The sequence below is a fragment of the Odocoileus virginianus genome, chromosome X (genome assembly GCF_023699985.2).
Source record: "Odocoileus virginianus isolate 20LAN1187 ecotype Illinois chromosome X, Ovbor_1.2, whole genome shotgun sequence".
Classification (NCBI taxonomy): Eukaryota; Metazoa; Chordata; class Mammalia; order Artiodactyla; family Cervidae; genus Odocoileus; species Odocoileus virginianus.
This window is the reverse complement of record NC_069708.1, coordinates 52,986,113-53,010,779: the sequence shown is the minus strand read 5'-3', so window position 1 is coordinate 53,010,779 and position 24,667 is coordinate 52,986,113. Positions and strand designations below refer to the sequence as shown.

At 38.1% G+C, this 24,667-nt stretch overlaps 2 protein-coding genes across 3 annotated transcripts in view; both read left to right on the top strand.

Moving 5' to 3' along the window:
• The window catches only part of IL1RAPL2 (interleukin 1 receptor accessory protein like 2), a 1,257,588-nt gene that overhangs the window by 1,035,401 nt on the left and 197,520 nt on the right, over positions 1-24,667 (top strand). The window lies entirely within an intron of this gene.
• On the top strand, positions 13,123-22,990 carry LOC110141161 (small cell adhesion glycoprotein-like). The gene is made up of 2 exons (XM_070461780.1): positions 13,123-13,180; positions 22,815-22,990. The coding sequence occupies exons 1-2, from the start codon at positions 13,123-13,125 to the stop codon at positions 22,988-22,990; spliced, it is 234 nt and encodes a 77-aa protein (XP_070317881.1).

Genomic DNA, 24,667 nt, shown 5'->3' with positions numbered 1-24,667 from the left:
TTCTGAGAGAATAGCATTGAAACAAGTATACTATCAAGCGTGAAACAGATCACCAGCCCAGGTTGGATGCATGAGACAAGTGCTCAGGGCTGGTGCACTGGGAAGACCCAGAGGGATGGGATGGAGAGGGAGGTGGGAGGGGGGATCAGGATGAGGAACACATGTAAATCGATGGCTGATTCGTGTCAATGTATGGCAAAAACCACTACAATATTGTAAAGTAATTAGCTTCCAACTAATAAAAACAAATGAAAAAATAAATAAATAATTAAAAAATAAAACCAGAAAAAAAAAGAAGGATATAGGCTCTGGAATCAGATTTTCTAGATAAGAACCCATACTTTGTCTTTCACTGTGTGACCTTATAAAATGGAGATTGCAATAGCTACATCATAAGTTGTTATGTGAATCAAGAATAACTTTTTACGTGTGCTTAACACAATCCTTAACACAAAGCAAATGGTAAATAAATGACACTGAATACTAGAATACAAGTACTGAGTACAAGAATGCTGGAGTGGGCTGTAATGCCTTCTCCAGGGGATCTTTAGTGCCAACGCAGGGACTAAACGCATGCCTCTTGTGTCTCCCGGATTGGCGGGCAGATTCTTTAGCTCTGTGCCACCTGGGAAGCCCAGATAAATGATAGTTAGGATTACTCCTCCTTTGGTCCCTTCACCATATTGGGCTATGATCCTCCGTGTATGTTCTTAGCATATGAGTTTTAACTGGACTTCCTGTTTTAACTATCCACAATGAATTTTGGATAGGAAGATCATCCAAAAATCTAATCTGAGTCCTTCATTTATGATATGAAATAAACTCAGTGCCTTGGATTTAGTTCTTTCTGGCTATTAAACACATGCTGAGGGTACACTATCTTACAAACCTTGGTAAAAATTATCTTCTTATTTATTTCCTGACATGTATAGATGTGTGTTTATATGCATGTGTGTGCGTGTGTATCTAATTAGTCATAGTCATCAAGTTAATAGCAATGATTGAAAACTCTTTCTCTGTAATATAGTGGTTATACTTTTCTTTTGACAGCAAGAATTAATTTTTTAAACGACCCAAGTCTATTGTTATAGATGTTTTATTCTTAAAATAATCAATTGTAAGGGCTACAAGAAACATTAAGCTTCATCTCATCTAACTCTTCCTCATCTCAGTCCCTTTTTGTGGTGGACACAGATATGTGCTTCCCAGACTGCTCTTAAAGGAAGGACTTGTTGGGCCATCTATGGGAGACCTGTGAGCGAACAGTCTCATCCTGCCACTTGCTTTAGGGTTTGTCTCGGTAACAGAGAGCAGATTTTCCTATAGGCATACTCTTTTTAGTCAATGGTACATTACAGTGGGAATAGAGAGGCCCAGCCTCCAAGACCAATGTGAGACATCTAGGGAGCCATATCCTCCAGAGTTCCCTGGGGTTGGTCAGCACGGCAGTTTTTCTTGATCTGTATGATCCTGCTCCCTATCCCATCTCTTCATTAGGTGTTGATCCCTAATAAACACCTAGCATGCCCTAGTAAACTTCATTTCAGTATCACTTTCCAGAGAATCCAACTTGTAACATTTTAAACTCCTGTAGCTCATATCTACTTGTGAATCTGGACTTAGAATCCAGTCTCTTAAGTCCAGGTAATTGTCTAGGTATTCTGTCCTAGAATTAAATTCTTTATTAAATCTTTCTTCATAGTCTACATTTTTCATTTCTTTGTTTTTTGTTGCTTTTCTGTATGCTCAGAAAAAATGTGGTCTGCTCCTAGGTTCCAAAGTTCATGAGATTTGATTAGATTTATCCTGATATATACTGTATCAGGAATGATTTCTGGGTCTCAGAATGGCACTGGTATACAAACCAACAGCTTTTACATAGCAGCTCAGTTCCAGAAGATAGGATCTGAGAAGTTTGAAATTGTCATTGATAAAGAGAGAGAGTCAGGGGAATAGGCAATAGACAGAAGGATGGGCAGATTATTCACTGGGGTCCACCTCCCAGTGTGTCCTCCACCTCAGTTAGCTCAGCCATTATAAATTCTCTCATGTCTCATGTTCTGTATTGTCACTTGGATCTCCCTCAGTATAATCTTTTCTCAGTGCTACTTATTAAAACTGCTGACTTTCAAAGAGCTCTATAAATTTCTTGAAACATCTCCTGACTCAATAAAAACGGACGGAACTGAACACAAAGGCTATATTCTATTGTCTGTCTCTGAAGAGCATTCAGATAAACTATGAAATAAATCTTTCTGCCCCATCCAGGTCATTTCACTAGCTTTAGTATTATTTACAGACTTATCTATAAAATTACTGCTCCTTACCATGAAGTCATCAGCGTGTTCCCTTTCGTTTTGTTGCAAGCTCACAAAGTCTTTCATACAGAAAATAATGATAATAATGATGGCTTTTACACTGATAACGGAAAAAATGCTCCCCTGGTTGCTTGTACACTATTTCTGAAAATGAGATGTGCTTCAGATATACAAATAAAAGAATTTTTTAATGCAGGATGTAGTCTCAGGACATACTAAGAGTGTCAAATATTCTGAGAAGTATTGTTTACCAAAGGACGAAAAGTTTGGGACTTTATTCCATAAACAATGGTTATCTCTGCATAGTGGGATTACAGATAATTTTTCTTTGGCTTAGTTGTATTCTATATATTAAAATTATATCACTTTTATAATGCATTTTGTGCAGAAGAACAAAGTAGCTTTTACATTTTAGAAACCCCTCATGCTATACCTTCATACACACACACACACATACATACAACTAGCATTATTCATCATCCTTTATACTTACAGAATGTGAAGTGAAGCAAGGTGAAATGAAGTGGCAGGCTTATCCAGGTTCTTGTAGTGAGTAGTAGTAGAATGGGACTACAATTTTTCTTCTTCTGACACCTAACCTAATTTTCTTTCCACAGACCTGCTCTAGTTTTAAAGAGAAGCGGAGAAGTTACCTTAAAGAGCATTTTTCTCAAAATCTCAGAATCCCATTATGTCTCTGAACATGCTTATCATTAGCAGTATTCTAACAGCATCACTTATGCAAATGGAATGAAAGAGAATCAAGGCACTTGCCCCCTTCACAAAAAAAATCACTCAGAACCAAGGCATTTTCCAAAGGAAAAAAATTGGTATCCAGTCTTCACAGATGCCTTTTCACTTTATGATGAAAGTAAAAGAGGCCTTTGACTTAAGAACCTCATACATCCCATTCTTGATAAGAATAATTTTATTATATTCATGAAGTTCTTTCTCTTTCATCTCTGGATGTTTCTGTGAAACACCTCCCTACCTCCAACTGCCTTCATGTCCCTCAAAACAGCAAATCTGCAGAAAAGCAGGCCTCAACAGCTTTAAAAAATTATCCTTCTATTCACTTAAAAAATGTTGCTAAGGCATATAAGGCAGAATGCTTAGTGAATGTTAAATAAGCGAGAATTTAGCTCCATAAAGTGTATGTAACTTCTAGACTGCAAATAAAAATGTCCACAATGCAGTAAGGAAGTGATAAAAGTTATGACTTCTCTTCATCCTAATTACCCAGCTCATGCTCCCTTAATATTCAGTGAAAATGTCATTTCTCTGAGCTAAAGGGTGGGTAAATGGTAAATGATAATTCACTTTAGAGACAAGGTTTTTGATTCTCTATATTTACCTCTCCCATAACATTTATCACTCTGAATGACAAAAAAAATCAGTTTAAACATATTTTCTCTCACTGTACCATGAATAAATGAAGGATAATAGATAAATTCTAGTTTTTCGCTAAATCTGATGCTTAATATAGTGCCTAGCTCATAATAAGTACTCAACAAATTTCATTAAGTTCTATTCTTAAACAAGGATTTCTTGGTTACCAACACCACCTCCATTTTTCCCCAAAGATTGTGCTTTGTGGCAAAGATAATGTAATTACTCATTGGATTTGTTTCTCTTTCTTCCTTGGAGCAGAGTTAGAATATACTCACAGCCTTCCTTAACTTATGTGTGGCCATTGGACTGGATTTCTGGCCAGTGGCATGTGAACAGGAATGATGCAAGTTACATCCAGGCCTGACACGTTTCTTCCCAGGCAATTCTGCCTTCTCCATCAATTCCCCCATCTGCTGGCTAGATGTTGGATCCCAAAGTAACTTTGGAACCCATGTGTTGAAGGTGGCAGAGACTGGGTCTCTGAATAAGTTAGAAATTTTTATCATGCTGAGCAATTGCGATTTCTTGGTTTAACAGCTGCTGCAACTAATGTTACTTTAATTAATCCATATGTATAATATTTAATTTCAGTACGTTATTGTAATTGTTCAATGTCTGTGAAATTTTCAATTAGGGTTCATACCATTTTTTGGAGTACTATTGAATTTAGACTTTGTTCTGTTAAGTTTACATTGGGTGAAAGATTCTTTATACTCAAATTGGTTTTATTTTCATATGTATCAGATGCAAAGTGTATCACAGTGCTTTGATATCTGGTATATTGTTTTCTGAAAAATTCATGGGAATAAAAATGACCTTCACTCTTTATGAGACATGACTGAGCAACTGAACTGACTGACTGAACTCACTCTTTTATTTTTTTTCCATTTATTTTTATTAGTTGGAGGCTAATTACATTACAATATTGTAGTGGTTTTTGTCATACATTGACACGAATCAGCCATCGATTTACATGTATTCCCCATCCCAATCCCCCCTCCCGCCTCCCTCTCCATCCCACCCCTCTGGGTCTTCCCAGTGCACCAGACCCGAGCACTTGTCTCATGCACCCAACCTGGGCTGGTGATCTGTTTCACCCTAGATAATATACATGTTTCAATGCTGTTCTCTTGAAACATCCCACCCTCGCCTTCTCCCAGAGTCCACAAGTCTGTTCTATACATCTGAGTCTCTTTTTCTGTTTTGCATATAGGGTTATCGTTACCATCTTTCTAAAGTCCATATATATGTGTTAGTATACTGTAATGGTCTTTATCTTTCTGGCTTACTTCGCTCTGTATAATGGGCTCCAGTTTCATCCATCTCATTAGAACTGATTCAAATGAATTCTTTTTAATGGCTGAGTAATATTCCATGGTGTATATGTACCACAGCTTCCTTATCCATTAGTCTGCTGATGGGCATCTAGGTTGCTTCCATGTCCTGGCTATTATAAACAGTGCTACGATGAACATTGGGGTGCACGTGTCTCTTTCAGATCTGGTTTCCTCGGTGTGTATGCCCAGGAGTGGGATTGCTGGGTCATATGGCAATTCTATTTCCAGCTTTTTAAGAAATCTCCACACTGTTTTCCATAGTGGCTGTACTAATTTGCATTCCCACCAACAGTGTAAGAGGGTTCCCTTTTCTCCACACCCTCTCCAGCATTTATTGCTTGTAGACTTTTGGATAGTGGCCATTCTGACTGGTGTGTAATGGTACCTCATTGAAGTTTTGATTTGCATTTCTATGATAATGAGTGATGTTGAGCATCTTTTCATGTGTTTGTTAGCCACCTGTATGTCTTCTTTGGAGAAATGTCTGTTTAGATCTTTGGCCCAGGTCACTGATGATCTGTTTAATTTTTTTCAGTTTTTTCTTCAATATCCTTTAGTTATGATAGTTTATATTATTTAATCTGAAAGTTAATTTCTCTTTGTTTCTGTAATGCTTACTTTTCTATTAAGCACACCTATTAAATTTTCTATTTAAAAATTTAATTTAAAATTTTATTTTAAATTCTATTTAAAATTTAAAAATTAATTCTATTAAATTTTCAATCTTTTGACAGCTACTTGTATTTCATTCTTTGTGAAATATTTTATTCTGTTTTCATTATGTTTATATTTTCCTTTAAATTCTTAATCATATTTGTATTAAGTTTGAAAATCCTTATATAATAGTTCCTTCACTGTATCATTTTGGAGTCTGTTTCTATTGACTGATATTTCCTAGTTAAGTACAAATTTTACTAAGTCCAGCCCTTTTATATTCTCTACTGATTAGCCTAGGCTTTCAGTGAGATTTCTCTAGTCTGTAAGACGAGGACACAAATATTTCATAGCCCTGTGTGAGTTTTGGGAACTGTTCAACTTACAGCTCTTGTTCTTTGATTAGTCTTACAGAGTTTTATCCTATGCATGTGCAACTTAATATTATGACAAAGATGAAGAAGGACCACATGCGATTGGTGGAACTATTTTTCTGAGTAACCCCATCCTCTTCAGCACTCTGCCTTGCAAATTCTAGTCACTTCAGTCTCCCCAAACTTCAATTTCTATTTCCTCAACTTAGCAAGACTACCATCTTCTACTTGAGTTAACTTGCCCTACTCTGCTGTTCAAAATATTCCCCTAGGCAGAAAGCCAAGGTATCAGAGACCTATGTTTCCCATCATCCAATATTTGAAAACAGTTATTCTATGTCTTTTGTGCACTTCCCTAGTTTTGAACAGTGAGAGAGTAAGGCTAGTACAAGTTATTCCTTCAGGGTCAAAATCATAAATCCCAAAGAGTCCTTTTAAAGACTCTCAATCAGACTTCAGAGATGCCTCCCCTCCAGGTTTAGCATAATACCTGGTCTCTTGATAGTCACAGTTTGATTGAAGTTTATTTCAGACAACGAAGTGAACCGAAAGTGTTTATCACTCAGTCGTGTCTGACTCTTTGCGACCCCGTGGACTGTAGCCTGCCACGCTCCTCTGTCCATGGGATTCTCCAGGAAAGAATACTGGAGTGGGTTGCCATGCCCTTCTCCAGGGGATCTTCCTTCCCGACCCAGGGATCAAACTCAGGTCTCTCACATTGCAGGCAGATTCTTTACCACTTGAGCTACCCAGGAAGCCCATTTCAGACAGTAATAGTTTCTTATTAGCTGAAATATCAATGAGCTTTTAGTATCATATAGTATCTTGTTTTTACATACTTCGTCCCTGTCCAACCATACCCACACCACATTATGAGGCTATATTGAAGCTTTGGCTTTGGAGAAAAGCTTTTGAGAGTAGAGCTTCAAATTAGAGATATAGTCAGTTGTCCTCATTCAGTACCTAAACATTTGAGAATTGTTCTTTTGTCTGAAAGATAGTTGAGAGTTACAGATGGAGAAAATAAAACCTTTAATCCTATTTTAAAGAGCAAGCCTTAGACCTTTGTGACATGAAAATGCAGGTATTACTTATTCATCTCTCATTTCCATTGTGTATTGTAGTAGTCAGTGATCAGTAACATAATTTGGACTTCAGAGGCCTTTGTCAAGAAGTGAGCAAACAGGTCAAGATTATATTCATTATTTAGTTTGTTCTTCTTTAAACCAGAGACATTATCCACCATTCACCCTGCCACAATCTAGTATTGTGCTTTACAGAAAAAAGCAAATGAAATTAATGACTCTTGTGTTTACATTGTCAAATTTTGACATGTCATAGGGAGACATCACTAGAAGCTTTGTACATGTACCTTTGCCCCTGGGCTACCTGGAATTATTTGTTAGAATTTGCTGCATGTTTGTGAAGGTTTTTTTTTTTTAATATTTTAAATAATGACTTAGGCACAACTACTGGATAGTACCAGCACTTGATCCCCCACCCCCAGCAGGGAAACTGAGAGCCAAGAGGTGAGACATTTATTCAAGATCATCCAGGAATCAAGAAATGGAATTAGAATACAAAATTCCATCTCTTCATGAGTCTTATACCAAATTGCTTTTTTCTCCTGAGATTTTTGATGAAAATAATGCAACCTGCCTTCAGCTCCATCACAGCATCCCAACACCATCATCCCATCCCCAATATCATCATTCCATCCAAATTGCATATGAATTACTACATCCCATTAAACCTCTCACTTCATTATTTGCATAGTAATATCTATTGATAAAACTATGATACATGCAAAAAATTTCACTAATAATCTCTAATGTTGTTTACATTTAAGGACATATATGTGATTGGCCTTGAAGTTAGCATTTCCTAGAAAGGGTTCAGTCATTAGTTTTTACTTTGCTTACCGCATGTTATTAATGTTTAAGGGAAGATTTGCACAGTTCTTTTTAACCATCAAAATAAAATCTGAAATAATTAATTTGCTAGGAAAATATTATGGAAATGAATACAGAAAATAAATTAGGTAATTAGGAAATATGAGACATCAAAAATCTCTCTTTACTACTAAATCACTCTTTTGAGAATCAGGGAAATACATAAGATAGTGGTCTGCCTCATATAGCCTTTATGCCAAATTGCTACAAAACATAGGGTTATATAAAATTTCCTTTTGATATCTCACATAGGGACATGCTTGTTTATTATCTGGTTGTTTGAAGTTGAAAGTCTTTTTGTAGCAGTTTAGAAAAAGGAATTATATTATACTGGGTGCTGTGGCTTAGAGAAGATTTAGAAAGCAGTCCTGCAGATGTTCTAACTCCTCCTCTTCCCTATCATTGCTGTTAGTGTTGAGGTGCCATATTTCCAAAGAGCTGAGAGACCATTGCCCCGAAGCCTATTAAATGAAATAAAGAGAGACAGTGGAATAATACAATGTAATCCTAGCCAGCAACTCTTCCTTTCTCTTTGGAGATCCTAAAAGAAATAATATTTTCTGACACAGATATTATATTCTGCCAGATCCTGAAAGAAATACCAGAAGTCTACCTACATATTTTTGAGTAAATACAAATGTTAGCAGCTTTACAAGGAACAGAGACAAGCTCTTGATACTTATGTCTTCATTAATTAAAAAATATGTCTTGTGAATACCATTTAATTTGGTCAACAAACTATACTGTTCTTTTTCAGTTTTCAGGCTACCCTCTTTACCTTCCTAATTCCATCCTCAAGCACCAGTACAAACATTGACACAATTTCCCATTTCCTGTCATTGAAACTTATAGAAGGAGTATTTAAATGCTGTATTACGAACAGTATCCCTCCCACCAACTCTGCAAAAGCAACAACAACAATTCTAGTTGGAAATTAACATAGTTTTGAACAGCTCAGAACCCTGGAAAAGTATGTGTTATACTTTCATCGGAAATTGCTATGCACTCTATGAAACTGTTGTCTTGCTAATAATCTGCATCATATATATTTATTTACTTATTTCAGAAGTTAAGGAGGCATGCATACTATGACTCTGAAATGTTTTCTCTTTTGCTTAGTATGTTTTCTTATTAAAGGTATGTGTGCTCAGTCACTCAGTCGTGTCCAATTCTTTGCAGCCCTGTAGACTGTAGCCCACCAGGCTCCTTTGTCCATGGAATTTTCCAGGCAAGAATACTGGAGTGGGTTGCCATTTCCTACTCCAGGGGATCTTCCCAACCCAGGGATTGAACTACATCTCTTGTGGCTCCTGCATTGGCAGGGGGATTCTTTACCACTGAGCCACCTGAGAAACGCATTAAAGATATATGCTTATTCAAGGTGGTAAAAGAATTCTGAATATTTAAGGATTCACAGTCCAAATACTTCCAGCACCCTGATGGTCCTATGACCTTGGGCAAGTTTTGTCACATTTTTTTTATCTCCGTTTCTTTTACTATAAAATGGGAATAGGGTAATACCTGTCTCGTAGAGTTGTGGTAGTGACTGAAACACATGCAAGGTAGTTACTATGCCTGGCCCGTGGTAAACACTACACAGGGACTCAGGTATTAGCCATAAATGGAAAGTACCTCATAGCAAAGACATATCTCACAATTTTCTTTCCATAATACCTTCATTTCAGAATGTTGTCTAAGTAAAGCAATGTCTGGACTGGCCAGAAAAGAATAATGGCCTCTACTCCACTCTCACTTTTTAACCCTCTTTATTCTTTTTTTTCATTTATTTTTATTAGTTGGAGGCTAATTACTTTACATCATTACAGTATTTTTTATTATACATTGAAATGAATTAGCCATGGATTTACATGTATTCCCCATCCCAGTTAAGGCCAGCTTTGTTAAACAATTGTTTTCCTATCCTAAATGCTGTGCCCATATTTGCATTCAATGGATATTTATCTATCTGAATAAAAAGGACAACTTCAATTTGGTTTAATAATTTCCCAGAAAGTGATTCGAGGTTTGACTCAAATTTTATGTACTTTCAGAAATCTAAAGTCAAATTTACCTTTTAAATTAAACAGGAAGTAGTTAGCAGTATCTTGCAGAAATGGTCTATTCATGGTCTTCTATGTACTAGACACATTTTACATGTGTAATAAAATTTGTGTATTCGTGACATCTGCTACTGCTTAATCAGCTCCTAAGAATAATAACAAATAATCACAGAAAATGGATTTAGGAAGTCTCTGTTTTAATTAAATCTGTTTACCTCAAGTTTCTTTACATTTTTTCCATTCCCTGGATATAGGTTCCACTCTCTCTCTTAGCACAGTTTTTAAACCCTGCCCAGAGCAGACGTTATCTTTATTTTACATTGCCTCTTCTAAGCCTAAGGCCATTGACTCAGAGAGTCTTCTAATTTTTACTCATAACTCAACTTATCTTTATCATGTTACTGAGACTATTGAGTTTTGAGAATTCAGAAGGAAAATGTTTCCCAGGATCACAGCCAGTTAACGCAGATGGTTAGAACATACTAATGAGGTCAAGGCTGTGAATTTGATTCTTATGAGGACAAGTTAGCTTTACACGTTTCCACCAGGATAGCTCTGACAGAGATGTGTGCTTTTAACCAAAAAGGAGATTTGTTTAAAGGTTGTAGATTCTTAAGCAGAAAGCCATATTCATTGCTTAAAAGAAAAGAAAGAAAACTCAGATGCATACCTGGCAAGTTCTGATTTAGTAGAGCCATCCTTGTTTATACAGTGTGAACACCTCAGACATCTTCAACCAGTGGTTACAAATGAGGTCACATGAACTGTAATATCAGTACGAATATCGCTGTCTTATTGTTTCCACTTGCATATTTCAGGACCCCTTGAGTCTCTCCCCCAAAGTGTCACCAAGTTATACAGGAGAATCTATGTATACAGTTATACAGTTTCTCACCTGTGCTGACAAGCAATATTTTCATATTCATCCATTTCAGAAGCAATATTTTCATATTCATCCATTTCAGGTCTTTGTCAATATCTGTTCCCCAAGAGGACACTGAAAATGTCACTTTACTGCAGTCACTGCTGCTATGCCATCTTGTGGGACCATGATATCTTGCTTAGGATAATCTCTTCTTGTGTTCTTCAAAGTAGCAAATCTTGTGAAGAACCAAGAGAACACTTAATGGTCTTTTCAGATCTCACTGTGTTAATGCCACTCTGGATAAGAGGGGGAAAGTGTTACTCTGCCCCCAATCTATAGCATTTTTTCACTTGGGCACTGAAGCAACATTGCTTATTACATTATCTTTCCCTGTTACTATTGTAAAAATAATTCATTTGGATTCAGTCTTAACTCTTGTTCTCCATGGGTCTCGGGTAGCAATCCTTCAGACCAAGTGGGACACCAGACAGTGTATGGCCTCTCCATTTCCCTTTATTTCCTCAGTAACCTGTGCAAAAAAAAAAAAAAATGGAAAAAACTTTCTGTCTTCCTTTAGCCCTTAACTTGCCTGAACTCCAGCAGTGGACATAAATTTCAATCTCTACCACATGTTTAAAGGAAGAAATCTCCTAAGGAGTCTGAACCAAGACTTTTTCTGAGCAAGGGCAATTTAAAGTATACTCCTTGGTAGGATTTCAAGGTAATAAGGAGGATATTGATATCCACATGTGGTCCACACACGCGTCTCAGACTTTCCTCAACTTTTGGATGGACACCTGGACTTTATCCTAGAGAAGTCTCTTTTCACTTTAGTTCTTTAATCTTTACACAGTGATCCTCCTAGGAGAGGGAACATACCACACTGTTATTAGTCATCTACAGCTGAGTGAAAATGAAGGAGATGAGCAGGTTTTGACAGGAAAAGATCAGGACCAAGTCAAGCTCAGAGAGGGAAGTTGGAGTATGAATTCCAGAGGGCGGAAAAAAGGTGAAAGACAGTCACACTCTCAGTATGAAGGTAAACCTTCCTGGGTTCATAATACTTTATGAGGATCACACATTTGATGGGGAACACTGCCTGAAAATCAAATCTCTGACATTGTATTCTCCATCCTACTCTATAAAGAGAAACACCTTCACTTTTCCAAATGTTTTTTTGATACCCTGTAAAAAAAAAAAAAAAGATGCCACTTTGTCCCTCTCTCTTGTTTATGGGCATTTTACCATTCTTTCTTTTGCCTTCTCTTATCATATTCTGTTGTGATCACAAAACAACTACCACCACCAAAAGAAAATAAAGCAAAGACCCTACAATAAACTTATCCTCCATGAAATCAAACATGAGAAGCAGAATTAGAAATGAAAAATAGAGTCTAGATGCAAAAGGCCCAGTTTTCACTAGTGTACACATCTTGGGGCCCCAAAGTTTTATTTATTTTCAGGCCTGTGCTAAGTAAGGTGCTTTTTATTTTCACAGCTGATCTCCAACATTATGGAATTTAGTTCATCATAATTCACTTGAGACCAAGAAGCCATCAACCCCAAACCAGGTGTCTTAAACCCACAAAGAGATATTATTCTACAGAAGAATGTCAGCAGAAGAATGTTTTACCTCTAAAATGACCCACAGCATGGACCCTTAGAATGGGGTATTACAGTACTCAGATGGGACACCCTTATAGCATATGCTCCCTGAGATATAGTTGCTGACAGTTAATAAAGATGTGGCCAAGTAAATAACAGTGTACGTGGCTCACCTACACAAACCATTAAAATTCAGTTCTACCTTTGAAATCAGGTCTAAAGTGAAGAAGTGCTGGCAGAAATCTTCTTTGATCCATATTTGCTTTGAAAACCCTAATCTAAAATTTGTAGGTGGGTAACAACAAAAGTTGGAGAAGGCGATGGCACCCCACTCCAGGACTCTTGCCTGGAAAATCCCATGGACGGAGGAGCCTGGTGGGCTGCAGCCCATGGGGTCGCTAAGAGCCGGACACGACTGAGCGTCTTCACTTTCACTTTTCACTTTCATGCATTGGAGAAGGAAATGGCAACCCACTCCAGTGTTCTTGCCTGGAGAATCTCAGGGACGGGGAGCCTGGTGGGCTGCTGTCTATGGGGTCGCACAGAGTCAGACACGACTGAAGCGATGCAGCAGCAGCAGCAGCAACAACAGAAGTTACCCAAGCATCCAAACATGTTGAGGGGTATGTAGCCACTTAATAAGGCACAGCTGGTAGTTATCAAATCCAAATGGACTTCAGATTCCCACTAGCACAGAGTAATCAATATTTATCAACAGGAAAAGTGATATTCATTACTGCCACTTGAAGGTCATGCATCTAAAACATATATGAGTAATGCTAAGGCTCAAAGCTTTTCCTCTCACAATTTGGTAGCGTGCCTGTGCTTCACTCTGCCACTGCACAATGGCTTAGGCGTCTCCCTGAGCTAATGCCTAATCCCCTTTGCTCTCCTGACATGTGCTACAGTTTATTTCTTAAAAATAATAGTGCTGTGTGGAAATAAGCAGAGGGCGGGCTTTGGGGACAATGCAGAAATTCACATCAGAAGAGGGAAAAGAGTCATGAATACCAAATAGACAACACCTAGCCAGGTATAACATCAACAGAAGATCTCAGGGTTAAAGTAGAAACCAAGCTGACAGTGAAGATTCGCATTTCAATGTTCCTATGATTTACAAGTAGACATGGGCAATGCAGGTGTCTAGAGGCATTTGGCTGGAACCACTTGGCTTGAACTTCCCTTGCTACTCACTCCCACTGTGTAGAGACTTGCTCTGACTCTCACTGACCTGTCATATATGCTTTGGCACTATACTACTAAAAAGGAAAAGGCAGGATTTGAGATCCAGGATTACCCTATTAAGGTAATAACCACCCCCCCAATTTGTATGACCTTGGAAGAAAGTTTAAAGAGGCCTGTAATTAATTCACTAAGACATCTTGTATTTTATATGGCTTTTTAAAGAAACAGAATATTTTTTGAAAAGCCATATAAAATACAAGATGTCTTAGTGAATTAATTACAGGCTGCCAGGTAAGCAGGAGTTTATGTCTTCACTTAAGTAATCAAGTGTTCCAGTCACCCAGAGGATTTAACTTGGCTTTCAGGATGGTCTTCCTAGGAGGAGGATCAATAGAGAATAGCAAGGCTCCCACACTCAGGTTATGACCGCCTTATCCTGAAAGAGCTGAGAGTCTCCTCTTATTGAAATGCCTTAAGTAGAATACATTCATCCAGTGAGTGGATGTTTACCTACTACCAACTAAGTTCCAAGTACTCTTCTAGGTGTTGGGAATTAAAGAAAAGAGCTCGCTTTCATGGACGTAATGTTCTAATGCTAGACAGGGAACAAGATAAACAGAAGCAAATATACAAACAGATAAATATATATCTAGTCAGAGATTTATAATTGTTAAGAATAAAAATGAAACAGGGTGAGATAAAAGGGAATAAGAGTAATGGCTATAACTGTTAATACATTGTCAAGGAAAGCTTCTCTGAGAAGATAGCAGTTGATTTTTTTTAACAATGGATTTTTAACAAGGCATTTATTGAACACCTATTATGGCCTGAGATGTGAATTAACCCATTACATATTCACTGAAATCCTATGGAGTAGGAGTATTATTCTTCTTTTACAAATAGAGAAATTAAGCCTGGAAGAAGTTAAATAATTTGCCCAAGGAAACACGGCTAGTAACAGAGCTAGGGTTTGAACTGAAGCAATCTGACCCCAAATCCCATGCTTGGAATCACTGTCATACTTTGCATTCTGGATTCTGTGTGAAGGCTGAGCAATGTGCACACTGGCCCATTAATCCTGTGAGGTAGTAACAAGACTCTGCAAGAAGAAGCATAGTAAGCATGATACCTGACAGAGAAAGCAGGGAACGAACAGCAGAAATAAAGTTACTAATAGTCAAGAGCTTTCTATTTCACTCATAATGTTATTTAATCATTCCAACAAACCCACGAGGTAGTTATAAGCATACCTGTTTTTCAAATGACAAAATAGCAGTACAGAGTGGGTAAGCAAATTGCCCAAGGTCTCACAGACACAAAGGAACAAGATTATAAATTTGGGTTAGTCTGTTACCAAAGTCCATGCTGTTTCTAATATACCATACTGTCTCCTGAGAGAAAATAAAGTCAAAGAAATAGAATGAAATACATAATGAATGACAAAGTGAAAAAGAGAACAAAATAATGACTTAATAGGTTTGGAAGGCCAGAGTTGACAGTGGGTTAAGGAACTTTTAATGACATCTTCATCTTCAACCTCTTCTCTCATATCAAGTTAGGTGGATTCTTGAGAGTTTCTATGATTTGGGGATTTAAAAAATTGACATGTCTAGTTTCTCACCTAGACCTGGTGTTTAGATGTCAAATAACCCTTGGGCAGTGTATCATTTTCTTAACTATTACTGTCTTTGAACCAGGTGCTCCAGAAAAACATGGCGTGTAAACTTGGTAAAGCCGTGGAGAAAAATCTAAGACCCATTGCTTATTTGAGGACTAGCACATAGTTATTTGAAATCTATCTTTGTCCCCTTCAGAAGCACATTTTAAAGCTGTCAGCTTTAATTAAATAACTTTAGATAAGCATTGCCTGCCAATTTTCCCTTTCTAATAGTACAGTAGTAACACTGTGGGAATGTCAAAATAATAGGCTGATGTGAAGTGTTAGAAAAGAAAGCCAAGTGGAGCACTGCCTGTCTTATGTCATAGTCTTTATGTGGTATGGAGAAGCCAGGATGTGGTCAGATCACTTGTGGCATGGGGCCAACTCACCCATTCATTATTCTGGGCAAGCAGCAAGACTACTTCTGACCCGATGCCTGCTCTGCCTCACCTTGCCTTTCTTTTCCCTCCCTTTCTTTGCCCACACACAGTCAAAAGCTTTGATTTTTGCTGAATATTAGACAAATAAAACAGCAAAGAGACTTACCTGTTCTATCTTTAATGGAGACTTAGGTGGCTCCCCAAAAAGGGAAGCTGAAGGAGGCCCAGTGTGGGAAACTAGGTTCTATCATTTGTATTCTTCAGGTAACTCTTTTAAGCCTCCATTTTTTTTCAGCTGTAAAATGCTATGCCAGTGGCTATTGCTTCCTAAAATCTTTCTAGGATTCATTACACATCCTTGAGAACTAGATATTTGTGAATTCATTAGGTGTTGAGAAAATTGGTATTTTAAAATGAAAATGTAGTTCATTTGAGAATATACCCAGGGAACTGAGAATCCATTGAAATTCACCTTTGCCTCTACAGAGCCAGACAATGGGCTTATAAACTAATTTTTGTTGAAGATGGAGCTAGAATTGAAAATTTAATATAAATAAATTTTGAATGAAGTTGACTTCAAGGAGATTTCAGCAAGTACATAGGACCTGAAGGTGAAGACACCAGGGAATTCTATCCTGGTGTGTATTTTTCAATTTTACTATGAGGGATTTTGGTGACATCTCCTCTCACCAGTGATCATCTGTAAAATGGGTGCAGTGCCAGTTTAACCATGAATATTCTGAGGCAATAATTTCCAGGAATTTTAGTCTCATTTTGTAAACAGTATGGAAGAATCAAGCTGGCTTTTGATGGACTGACAAAGGTTGCAAATCTGGATATTGCTTGTCTCTGTACCACTTTCCCACATTACACCTCTACCCTCAGTCCTGGCCACCTATGCAGTCAGTAAGAAAAATCCCGATCTCCCATCAAAGTCTATGCTTGGCAAATAATAGTTAACTGAATCACAGTTTCTGTTGCTTTGAGTTTAAATTGCTGCCAGGTTCTCTTTCCAAGACACCACTGACCACCTGCTGTCAGCAAAGGAAAGGAAATGGAGCAAAGAGATAAAGAAAGGAGACAATGAAATGTAGTGAGGAGAAAAATGTGATTATGGAACATGTTCCAGAGATTAAGCAATCTATGGAGAGTAATTTGACTGGTGAAGATCTTCAGAGTGTCATGTCAGATTCAGAATGAGAGCTGCCATCCTAACTTGGCTTGTAGTGCATCATGTGGGAATGGTGGGGGATGGGGGGAATCCGGTATGGATGGAAGCCAGGTGGGAGGAAAACAAAACAGAGTACTTTGTTTACAGAAGTTTCCTCACAGAAATAAAACCCCTGCCAACTCCACAACTGGAACATGTATATTCTTAATGTCAGCAACCTAGGAAGAGCCTGGCATCTAAGTCTAGTATGAAGCTCCAGAGGGCAGGTTGCTTGTAAGTAGTGGGACAGGAAGAAGGGCCCCAGAAATGGGTGTCTGCAAATAGCCATCTCTCATATTATGATTCTTAGCCACAGCTTTTAAATACCTTTGAATTTCTGCCTTTGGCTAGCTAGCTACTCATCCAGGGGACCCAACTTCAAAAACTCAAGTTCCCTATTTCTCAAACTGACATAAGCCAACCTTCCAAACAAAGGTATAGATAACCACTATGGGATGTCCTCCAGTTTGACCATCTGTCTATCACAGCTCCCTTTCTTTATCCTCATTTTCATCCATTTACCCATCCTAAAAAGTCTTCAGAGAACTAAATCTAGAGTAGACACTATACCAGGCATTGAAAAAAAAAAAAAAGAAAATACAAAGTGAATGAGATAGAGTCCCTCTCAATATAGTAGCAGAGTTATAGATAAAAATAAATTGTTGAAAAATTATGAGTTAAGAGTTAAAAAAAGACACATGAAAAACTATGTCTGGGAGATTGGAGCCTGTTCCACAGAGATGATAATGTTTAAGTAGGTTAAATCAGGAGCATGACAAAAATAATATTCTAGAGAGAGAAGAACAATAAGTAAAAAAGCACAAAGGCATAAAAGTATGTAGCCTATTTAAGGAAAAACAATTACCCAGTACAATGGAGGGGCATATGGTATGAATGGAGAAATGTTAGTTTATTGAAGCCAAACAGGTAAACTAAACTAAACACATATAGAGCCCTCCTATGATTAGATTTAAAAAAATAGACTTTTTCTGTTTTGCATACAGGGTTATCATTACCATCTTTCTAAAGTCCATATATATGTGTTAGTATACTGTAATGGTCTTTATCTTTCTGGCTTACTTCGCTCTGTATAATGGGCTCCAGTTTCATCCATCTCATTAGAACTGATTCAAATGAATTCTTTTTAAAGGCTGAGTAATATTCCATGGTGTATATGTACCACAGCTTCCTCATCCATTCGTCTGCTGATGGGCATCTGGGTTGCTTCCATGTCCTGGCTATTATAAACAGTGCTGCGATGAACATTGGGGTGCATGTGTCTCTTTCAGATCTGGTTTCCTTGGTGTGTATGCCCAGAAGTGGGATTGCTGGGTCATATGGCAGTTCTATTTCCAGCTTTTTAAGAAATCTCCACACTGTTTTCCATAGTGGCTGTACTAATTTGCATTCCCACCAACAGTGTAAGAGGGTTCCCTTTTCTCCACACCCTCTCCAGCATTTATTGCTTGTAGACTTTTGGATAGCAGCCATCCTGACTGGCGTATAATGGTACCTCATTGTGGTTTTGATTTGCATTTCTCTGATAATGAGTGATGTTGAGCATCTTTTCATGTGTTTGTTAGCCATCTGTATGGAAAGAGACTCAGATGTATAGAACAGACTTGTGGACTCTGGGAGAAGGCGAGGGTGGGATGTTTCAAGAGAACAGCATTGAAACATGTATATTATCTAGGGTGAAACAGATCACCAGCCCAGGTTGGATATATGAGACAAGTGCTCGGGCCTGGTGCACTGGGAAGACCCAGAGGGATCGGTTGGAGAGGGAGGTGGGAGGGGGGACTGGGATGGGGAATACATGTAAATCCATGGCTAATTCATTTCAATGTATGACAAAAACTACTGTAATGATGTAAAGTAATTAGCCTCCAACTAATAAAAATAAATGGAAAAAAAAATAAATAAATAAATAAAATAAAATTTTAAAAAAAAATAGACTTCATTTTTAGGTAGTAGTGACCATCCAATGATTTAGAGCAGAAGAAATAATGTTCAAATTGACATTTTAGTAATATAATTTTGTGGTATTGTCTGGAAGATGAATTAGGTGGCAAACTGAAAATAGACTGGTTAAGAGCTGTTGCAGTGATGCTCATTCAAACTGTTGAAGGGTAGACCTTGAGTCTACACACAGGGCTTGTTTGTGTGTTGATGGATATGGTGGGGGTGAGTTAGCAAGTGATGGTGAAAGAGGGGTCAAGGGCTTGGTTTTGGAGATAGGCATAGAAATGGCGAGACTTGGTAACTGTATATGTGGCATGAAGGAGAAGAATGAGAAGGGGTTGATTTCTAGGTTTTCAATTTTGATGAACTGTGGAATGGTAGTGCTGGAAAAGTATATGCCTTCCTAAGCTGTCTGCTCTCCTTCTTTATTAACTTTTCCTTTTTTTCAGTATTGACTGCCTTTCTACTCTTACCTCAGAGAATCTCTTGATAAGAAGTTTTCAAAGAGGTTTGAGAAACCTAGAACACAACACATTAAGGACATCCGAAAACCCACATAGCCTAAGAAGTTGTGACTTGAAGGGTGACCAAAATAGTGTCTGTGTGTATAAGAAATATTTTTTTAGAGGGGATTTTTAAACCTTTGATTTCTACCTATATAGAAGGATAAATAAGGAAGTGGGATAAAATTACAGTTTTAAAAACTGTTTCAATGGGATATAAGGAAGATGGTTTTTGGATATTTTAGTGAAACAGACTAGAATGAAACACCTGGATGGAAACTAGATAGATCTTCAAGGGGAGCTGCAATAATTCTGAGACCTAAATAATTTGGCAGCAGCCTGAAGGCAGGGGCCTGGATTAAATGATCTCTCCAAGCCTCCCTTCTGCAAATGCCCTTCTATTTTGCCCCAGGCATTTCTGGAGGAACTATTTTCCCATTGATCTGGCTGTATATATGCATTGAGGGAAAGGGTGCAGCAAATATTTGATATTGTCTAATTTGATTAACTCTAGAAATGAAGACAGAGATGAGAGAGGGAGAAAATTGCTTACTTCAATTTTGAAAGTATTTTTAAAATTGAATCTTTAAGGCCAGCTCCTGTTAGGGGGAAAAAATGTACCCATGACCCAGAACTTAAAACATAAAATGAGCTATCCAAGACAAAGAAGGGGATGGAGGAGAGTGGTACAGATAGAGAGATGCAAAATGATGAATCAAACACTTCACTAAGCATGAAACCAGAGCAGAACACTCCCTTAAGGCTAATGCTGTAGATTTATGGGGGTAAGTAGCTTAGATCTGAGGTCCATGGACTATGAAAGGCATGAGCATTCCCCTTACTCTGACATACATGCAGGGACCATTCATACACAAACAGTGCACAAATGTAAACCACAGTTCTAGCCGAAAATCAGAATATTTTAAGGATTAGAGATGAGTCAGACAACCAATGGAGAATTGTGCCAAGAATACAAAAGAACGAGAGGACTTCCAGCAAAATAAAGTAGAATCTTAGCAAAGGTATACATCTCTGAGTAATGGGTTATATTTTTCCCCTTCTTCTTAAGAGTTCATTTACATTTGAATCATTAATTTGATTGCAAAGGATTGTGTCATTATGAATTATTTGGTATCTTCTACCATACCATTATTTGTGGGTGAATCTGGAAGACCGATATATAAAATCTCATTTGTCAATTTATCTTGGATTTTCTCAGCCTGGAAAGTTTTACAGACTTTGCAAAATGTAACATTATTAATGCATTAGAAATTTCATACATTTTCCCCAGGGAACTTTTGCTAAATATCTATAGCCTATGGCATTTATCCAGGGATTTGTGGGGAGTTTTATTAAAAGGAAGATAAAGTCCTAAAAAAGAAAAAAAAAATCAGAAAGTCACACTCATGGAGTCACTTCTCTTTAGCACTTTCACTCATTTGTTAGATTTTACAAAGGCTACCCTCTGATACCAGGCCCCAGGGCATATCAAAATAATTTGAATAGGAGAATAAGGGAAGATAATAAAACTGTCAAAACTCTGTGTGTGTGTGTGTGTGTGTGTGTGAGAGAGAGAGAGAGAGAGAGAGAGAGAGAGAGACTTAGAGACACAGAGAAAGAGAAAAAGACAAAAATTAAAATAACAACCATAAACAAAACAGTCACAACATTGTTTTGCCTTTTTTTTTAAAGCAGTATCCCCTATGCCTCTAATTTTGGTTTTGTGATATTCTCTGCCTCTACTCAATGGGCCATATAGCACAGAGTTATTAAAAAGAGAAACACATATATGAGTTACATCTCACTAAAGCTGTTGCTTTAAGAAAGGAAAATCTGAATATAGTTAAAATCCCTTTGAGCATTCTTATTAGAATCTGATGACACCTTTTTAGGTAACTCAAAATACCACTGGTTCAGGTGACAGAAAAAGGGAGGGGTGTCATTAAACTCAGGTGAAGCTGTCCTGGCATATTATGTGACTGATATGTGTTTGTAAAAACATTTGAGTTAAATCCCAAACCATTTCAAGTAAATAATTGTATATCTACTTTTTATAAAGAGTAATTTTATTGCTGAATGGTTGCTGTTATTTGATTGCCATTCCAGATTCCCACAAATTGAGATTTTACACTCTGTCTACAGAAGAAGCATTCATGCCCCTATTTTTAGATACAATAATTCATCAGTGAATTATGGATAATTAAAAATTACATTTGGGGCCTCGGCAGCTAACTCTGCATGTCCCTAAGTGCTTTCTCGGTTCTGAGATCAAACACAAAGAACAAATATTAAAAGGAGCAAGGGAAAAACAACAAATAACACACAAGGGGATTCCCATAAGGATAACACCTGATCTTTCAATAGAAACTCTTCAGGCCAGAAGGGAATGGCAGGACATACTTAAAGTGATGAAACAGAAAAACCTACAACCCAGACTACTGTACCCAGCAAGGATCTCATTCACATATGAAGAAGAAATCAAAAACTTTACAGACAAGCAAAAGCTGAGAGAATTCAGCACCACCAAACCAGCTCTTCAACAAATGCTAAAGGATTTTCTCTAGACAGGAAACATAGAAAAGGTTTATAAACTCGAACCTAAAACAACAAAGTAAATGGCAATGGGGTCATACTGCTGCTAAGTCACTTCAGTCGTGTCTGACCCTGTGCGACCCCATAGATGGCAGCCTACCAGGCTCTTCCATCCCTGGGATTCTCCAGGCGAGAACACTGGAGTGGGTTGCCATTTCCATCCGCAGTGCATGAAAGTGAAAAGTGAAAGGGAAGTCACTCAGTCGTGTCCAACTCTTCATGACCCTATGGACTGCAGCCTACCAGGCTCCTCTGTGCATGGGATTTTCCAGGCAAGAGTGCTGGGGTGGGTTGTCATTGCCTTCTCATACTCATCAATAATTACCTTAAATGTAAATGGGTTGAATGGCCCAACCAAAAGACAAGGACTGGTTGAATGGATACAAAACAAGGCCCCTATATATGTTGTCTACAAGAGACCCACCTCAAACCTAGGGACACATACATACTATCAAGCTACCAACGGCATTTTTCACAGAACTAGAACAAATAATTTCACAATTTGTATGGATATACAAAAAACCTCAAATAGCCAATGCAATCTTGAGAAAGAAGAATGAAACTGGAGCAATCAACCTGCCTGACTTTAGACTATGCTACAAAGCTACAGTCATCAAGACAGCATGCTACTGGCACAAAGAGAGAAATATAGATCAATGGAACAAAATAGAAAGCCCAGAGATAAATCCACATACCTATGGACACCTTATCTTTGACAAAGGAGGCAAGGATATACAATGGAGAAAAGACAATCTCTTTAACAAGTGGTGCTGGGAAAACACCTCACCCTGCTCTCTGTCGTGATTTTGATCTTCTTTTACCTGTACAAGAACAAAGGCAGCTATGTCACCTACGAACCTGCAGGTGGCAAGCCCAGCAGTGTTGTCCTAATGGAGAATGACTCAGCTAAGGGCAGGGAGAAGGAAGAATATTTCATCTAATGGTTCCCAGTCCCCAAGGAGCTTATCCAGGCTCCAGTGCTAACACACTACTTATTAGGTGAAAGTTTTACCTGAAACTGGTGAGAAGCATCCACTGATATGGGTAGACCTGAGCTCCTTCCAGGACATGGACCCAAATGCCAGCATCACTGACACCAGGGGACACGAAGAAAGCTGTTCATGTCTCTAGCCAGGCCTCTGTCACACAGCTTCTGACTGATGAGTGAGATAGAGCTGTACTGGGCAACACTGGAGTACATACCCAGTCATCTTCACTTTTTTCACAGGCTGAAGGGAAGAAGAGAGTTGGGGGTCACTTGATGCTCCTCTGTCCCTTACCTGGCCACCTAGTGACAACCCGAGTGGAAGTAATAGTCTCAGTTCTTCCAAGAGGCGAGAGATCACAAGGAAAGGCCAGACCAGGAGGGCCAAGAGACTGTGGAGACCTCCCTCCTGATGAATGTGCCACACTCCTTAATCTGAGCTCTTCCTTTCCTCATCTCCCAACAGTCTAGACATATACTATTTTTATCAGAATTAAAACCATTCATTGATACAGAAATCAGACTTTTGTGTGCAAGAAATGACCATCTTTATATTTTGACTTATCTTTGCTGAAACTTTTGTGACAGTTTGCTTTGTTGTTGTTGTTGTTGTTCAGTCTCTGTCATGTCCAACTCTTTGTGACCCCATGAACTGCACTATGCCAGGCTTCCCTGTCCTCCTCTATCTCCTGGAGTTTGCTCAAGTTCATATCCATTTTTTGCTTACTCAACTTTTTTGCCTGTGTTTTACCCCAAGCAAAGCAGGCCCCAGAGGAGTTTCAGAAGTTCCCGGAACAATCTCAGGGGTTTGAAACAGAGATGGTGCTGGGAAGTTTGTCCTAGAAGAGGGTCATTAGAAACATACCCTGGGAGATGAGTTGTTTAGCCTCCATCCTAGCAAGAACCAGTATGTCCCTGATCCATTCTGTGTGTACACAGAGGGAACCGGGAACAACTTGTGAATTTTCCCACCAGTGCTCTTTCTATCAAGCCCAGAGAGGCTTCTTGGGTCTCACTTCATCCATTTGAAAATGAGGCATATTTAAAAGGTACCGTGTTTTGGTAGAAATCATTAACTCTCCATGCAGTGTTTACTTTGGAACTAAACTAAACCTCCTTCAAGGTCTTAACTATATTGTCTCCATTTTTCAAGCTCAAGTCCACCCAAGGTAAGACCCAAGAGTTGAAAAATCAGTCTTAGCAACTTATATTCCAGTTTTCAGCATTTCTCCAAACAGAATTTTTGAAAAACCGAAGGTCACCCTGAACTTACAACCTAACAAGTTGTTAAAGTAAAAATCATTTGCCTCAAGTCAAACTTAAGGGCAAGTGAGGGGACTCATTTGTTCCCTTATTTCTAAGTTAATGTTCTGAATTCCTCTGGCCTAATAGGCTTTTAAGAATCTGGAAGTGCTTAGGAAATAAAGTGAAGAAAAGCTAAACATCTAGAATGGAACTCATGAAAATGGTCAAATCTTTGCCTTGTACTCCTGCATTTATTTCAAAGACTTCATTTAAAAAATTACATTTGATTAATGGTTTATACTTTTCATTTTCAATTACTTCTTTGATCCTGATAACAAACCAGTGTGGAAGATAATGAAGTCCATTGAGTTAAAAGCTCACATATCTA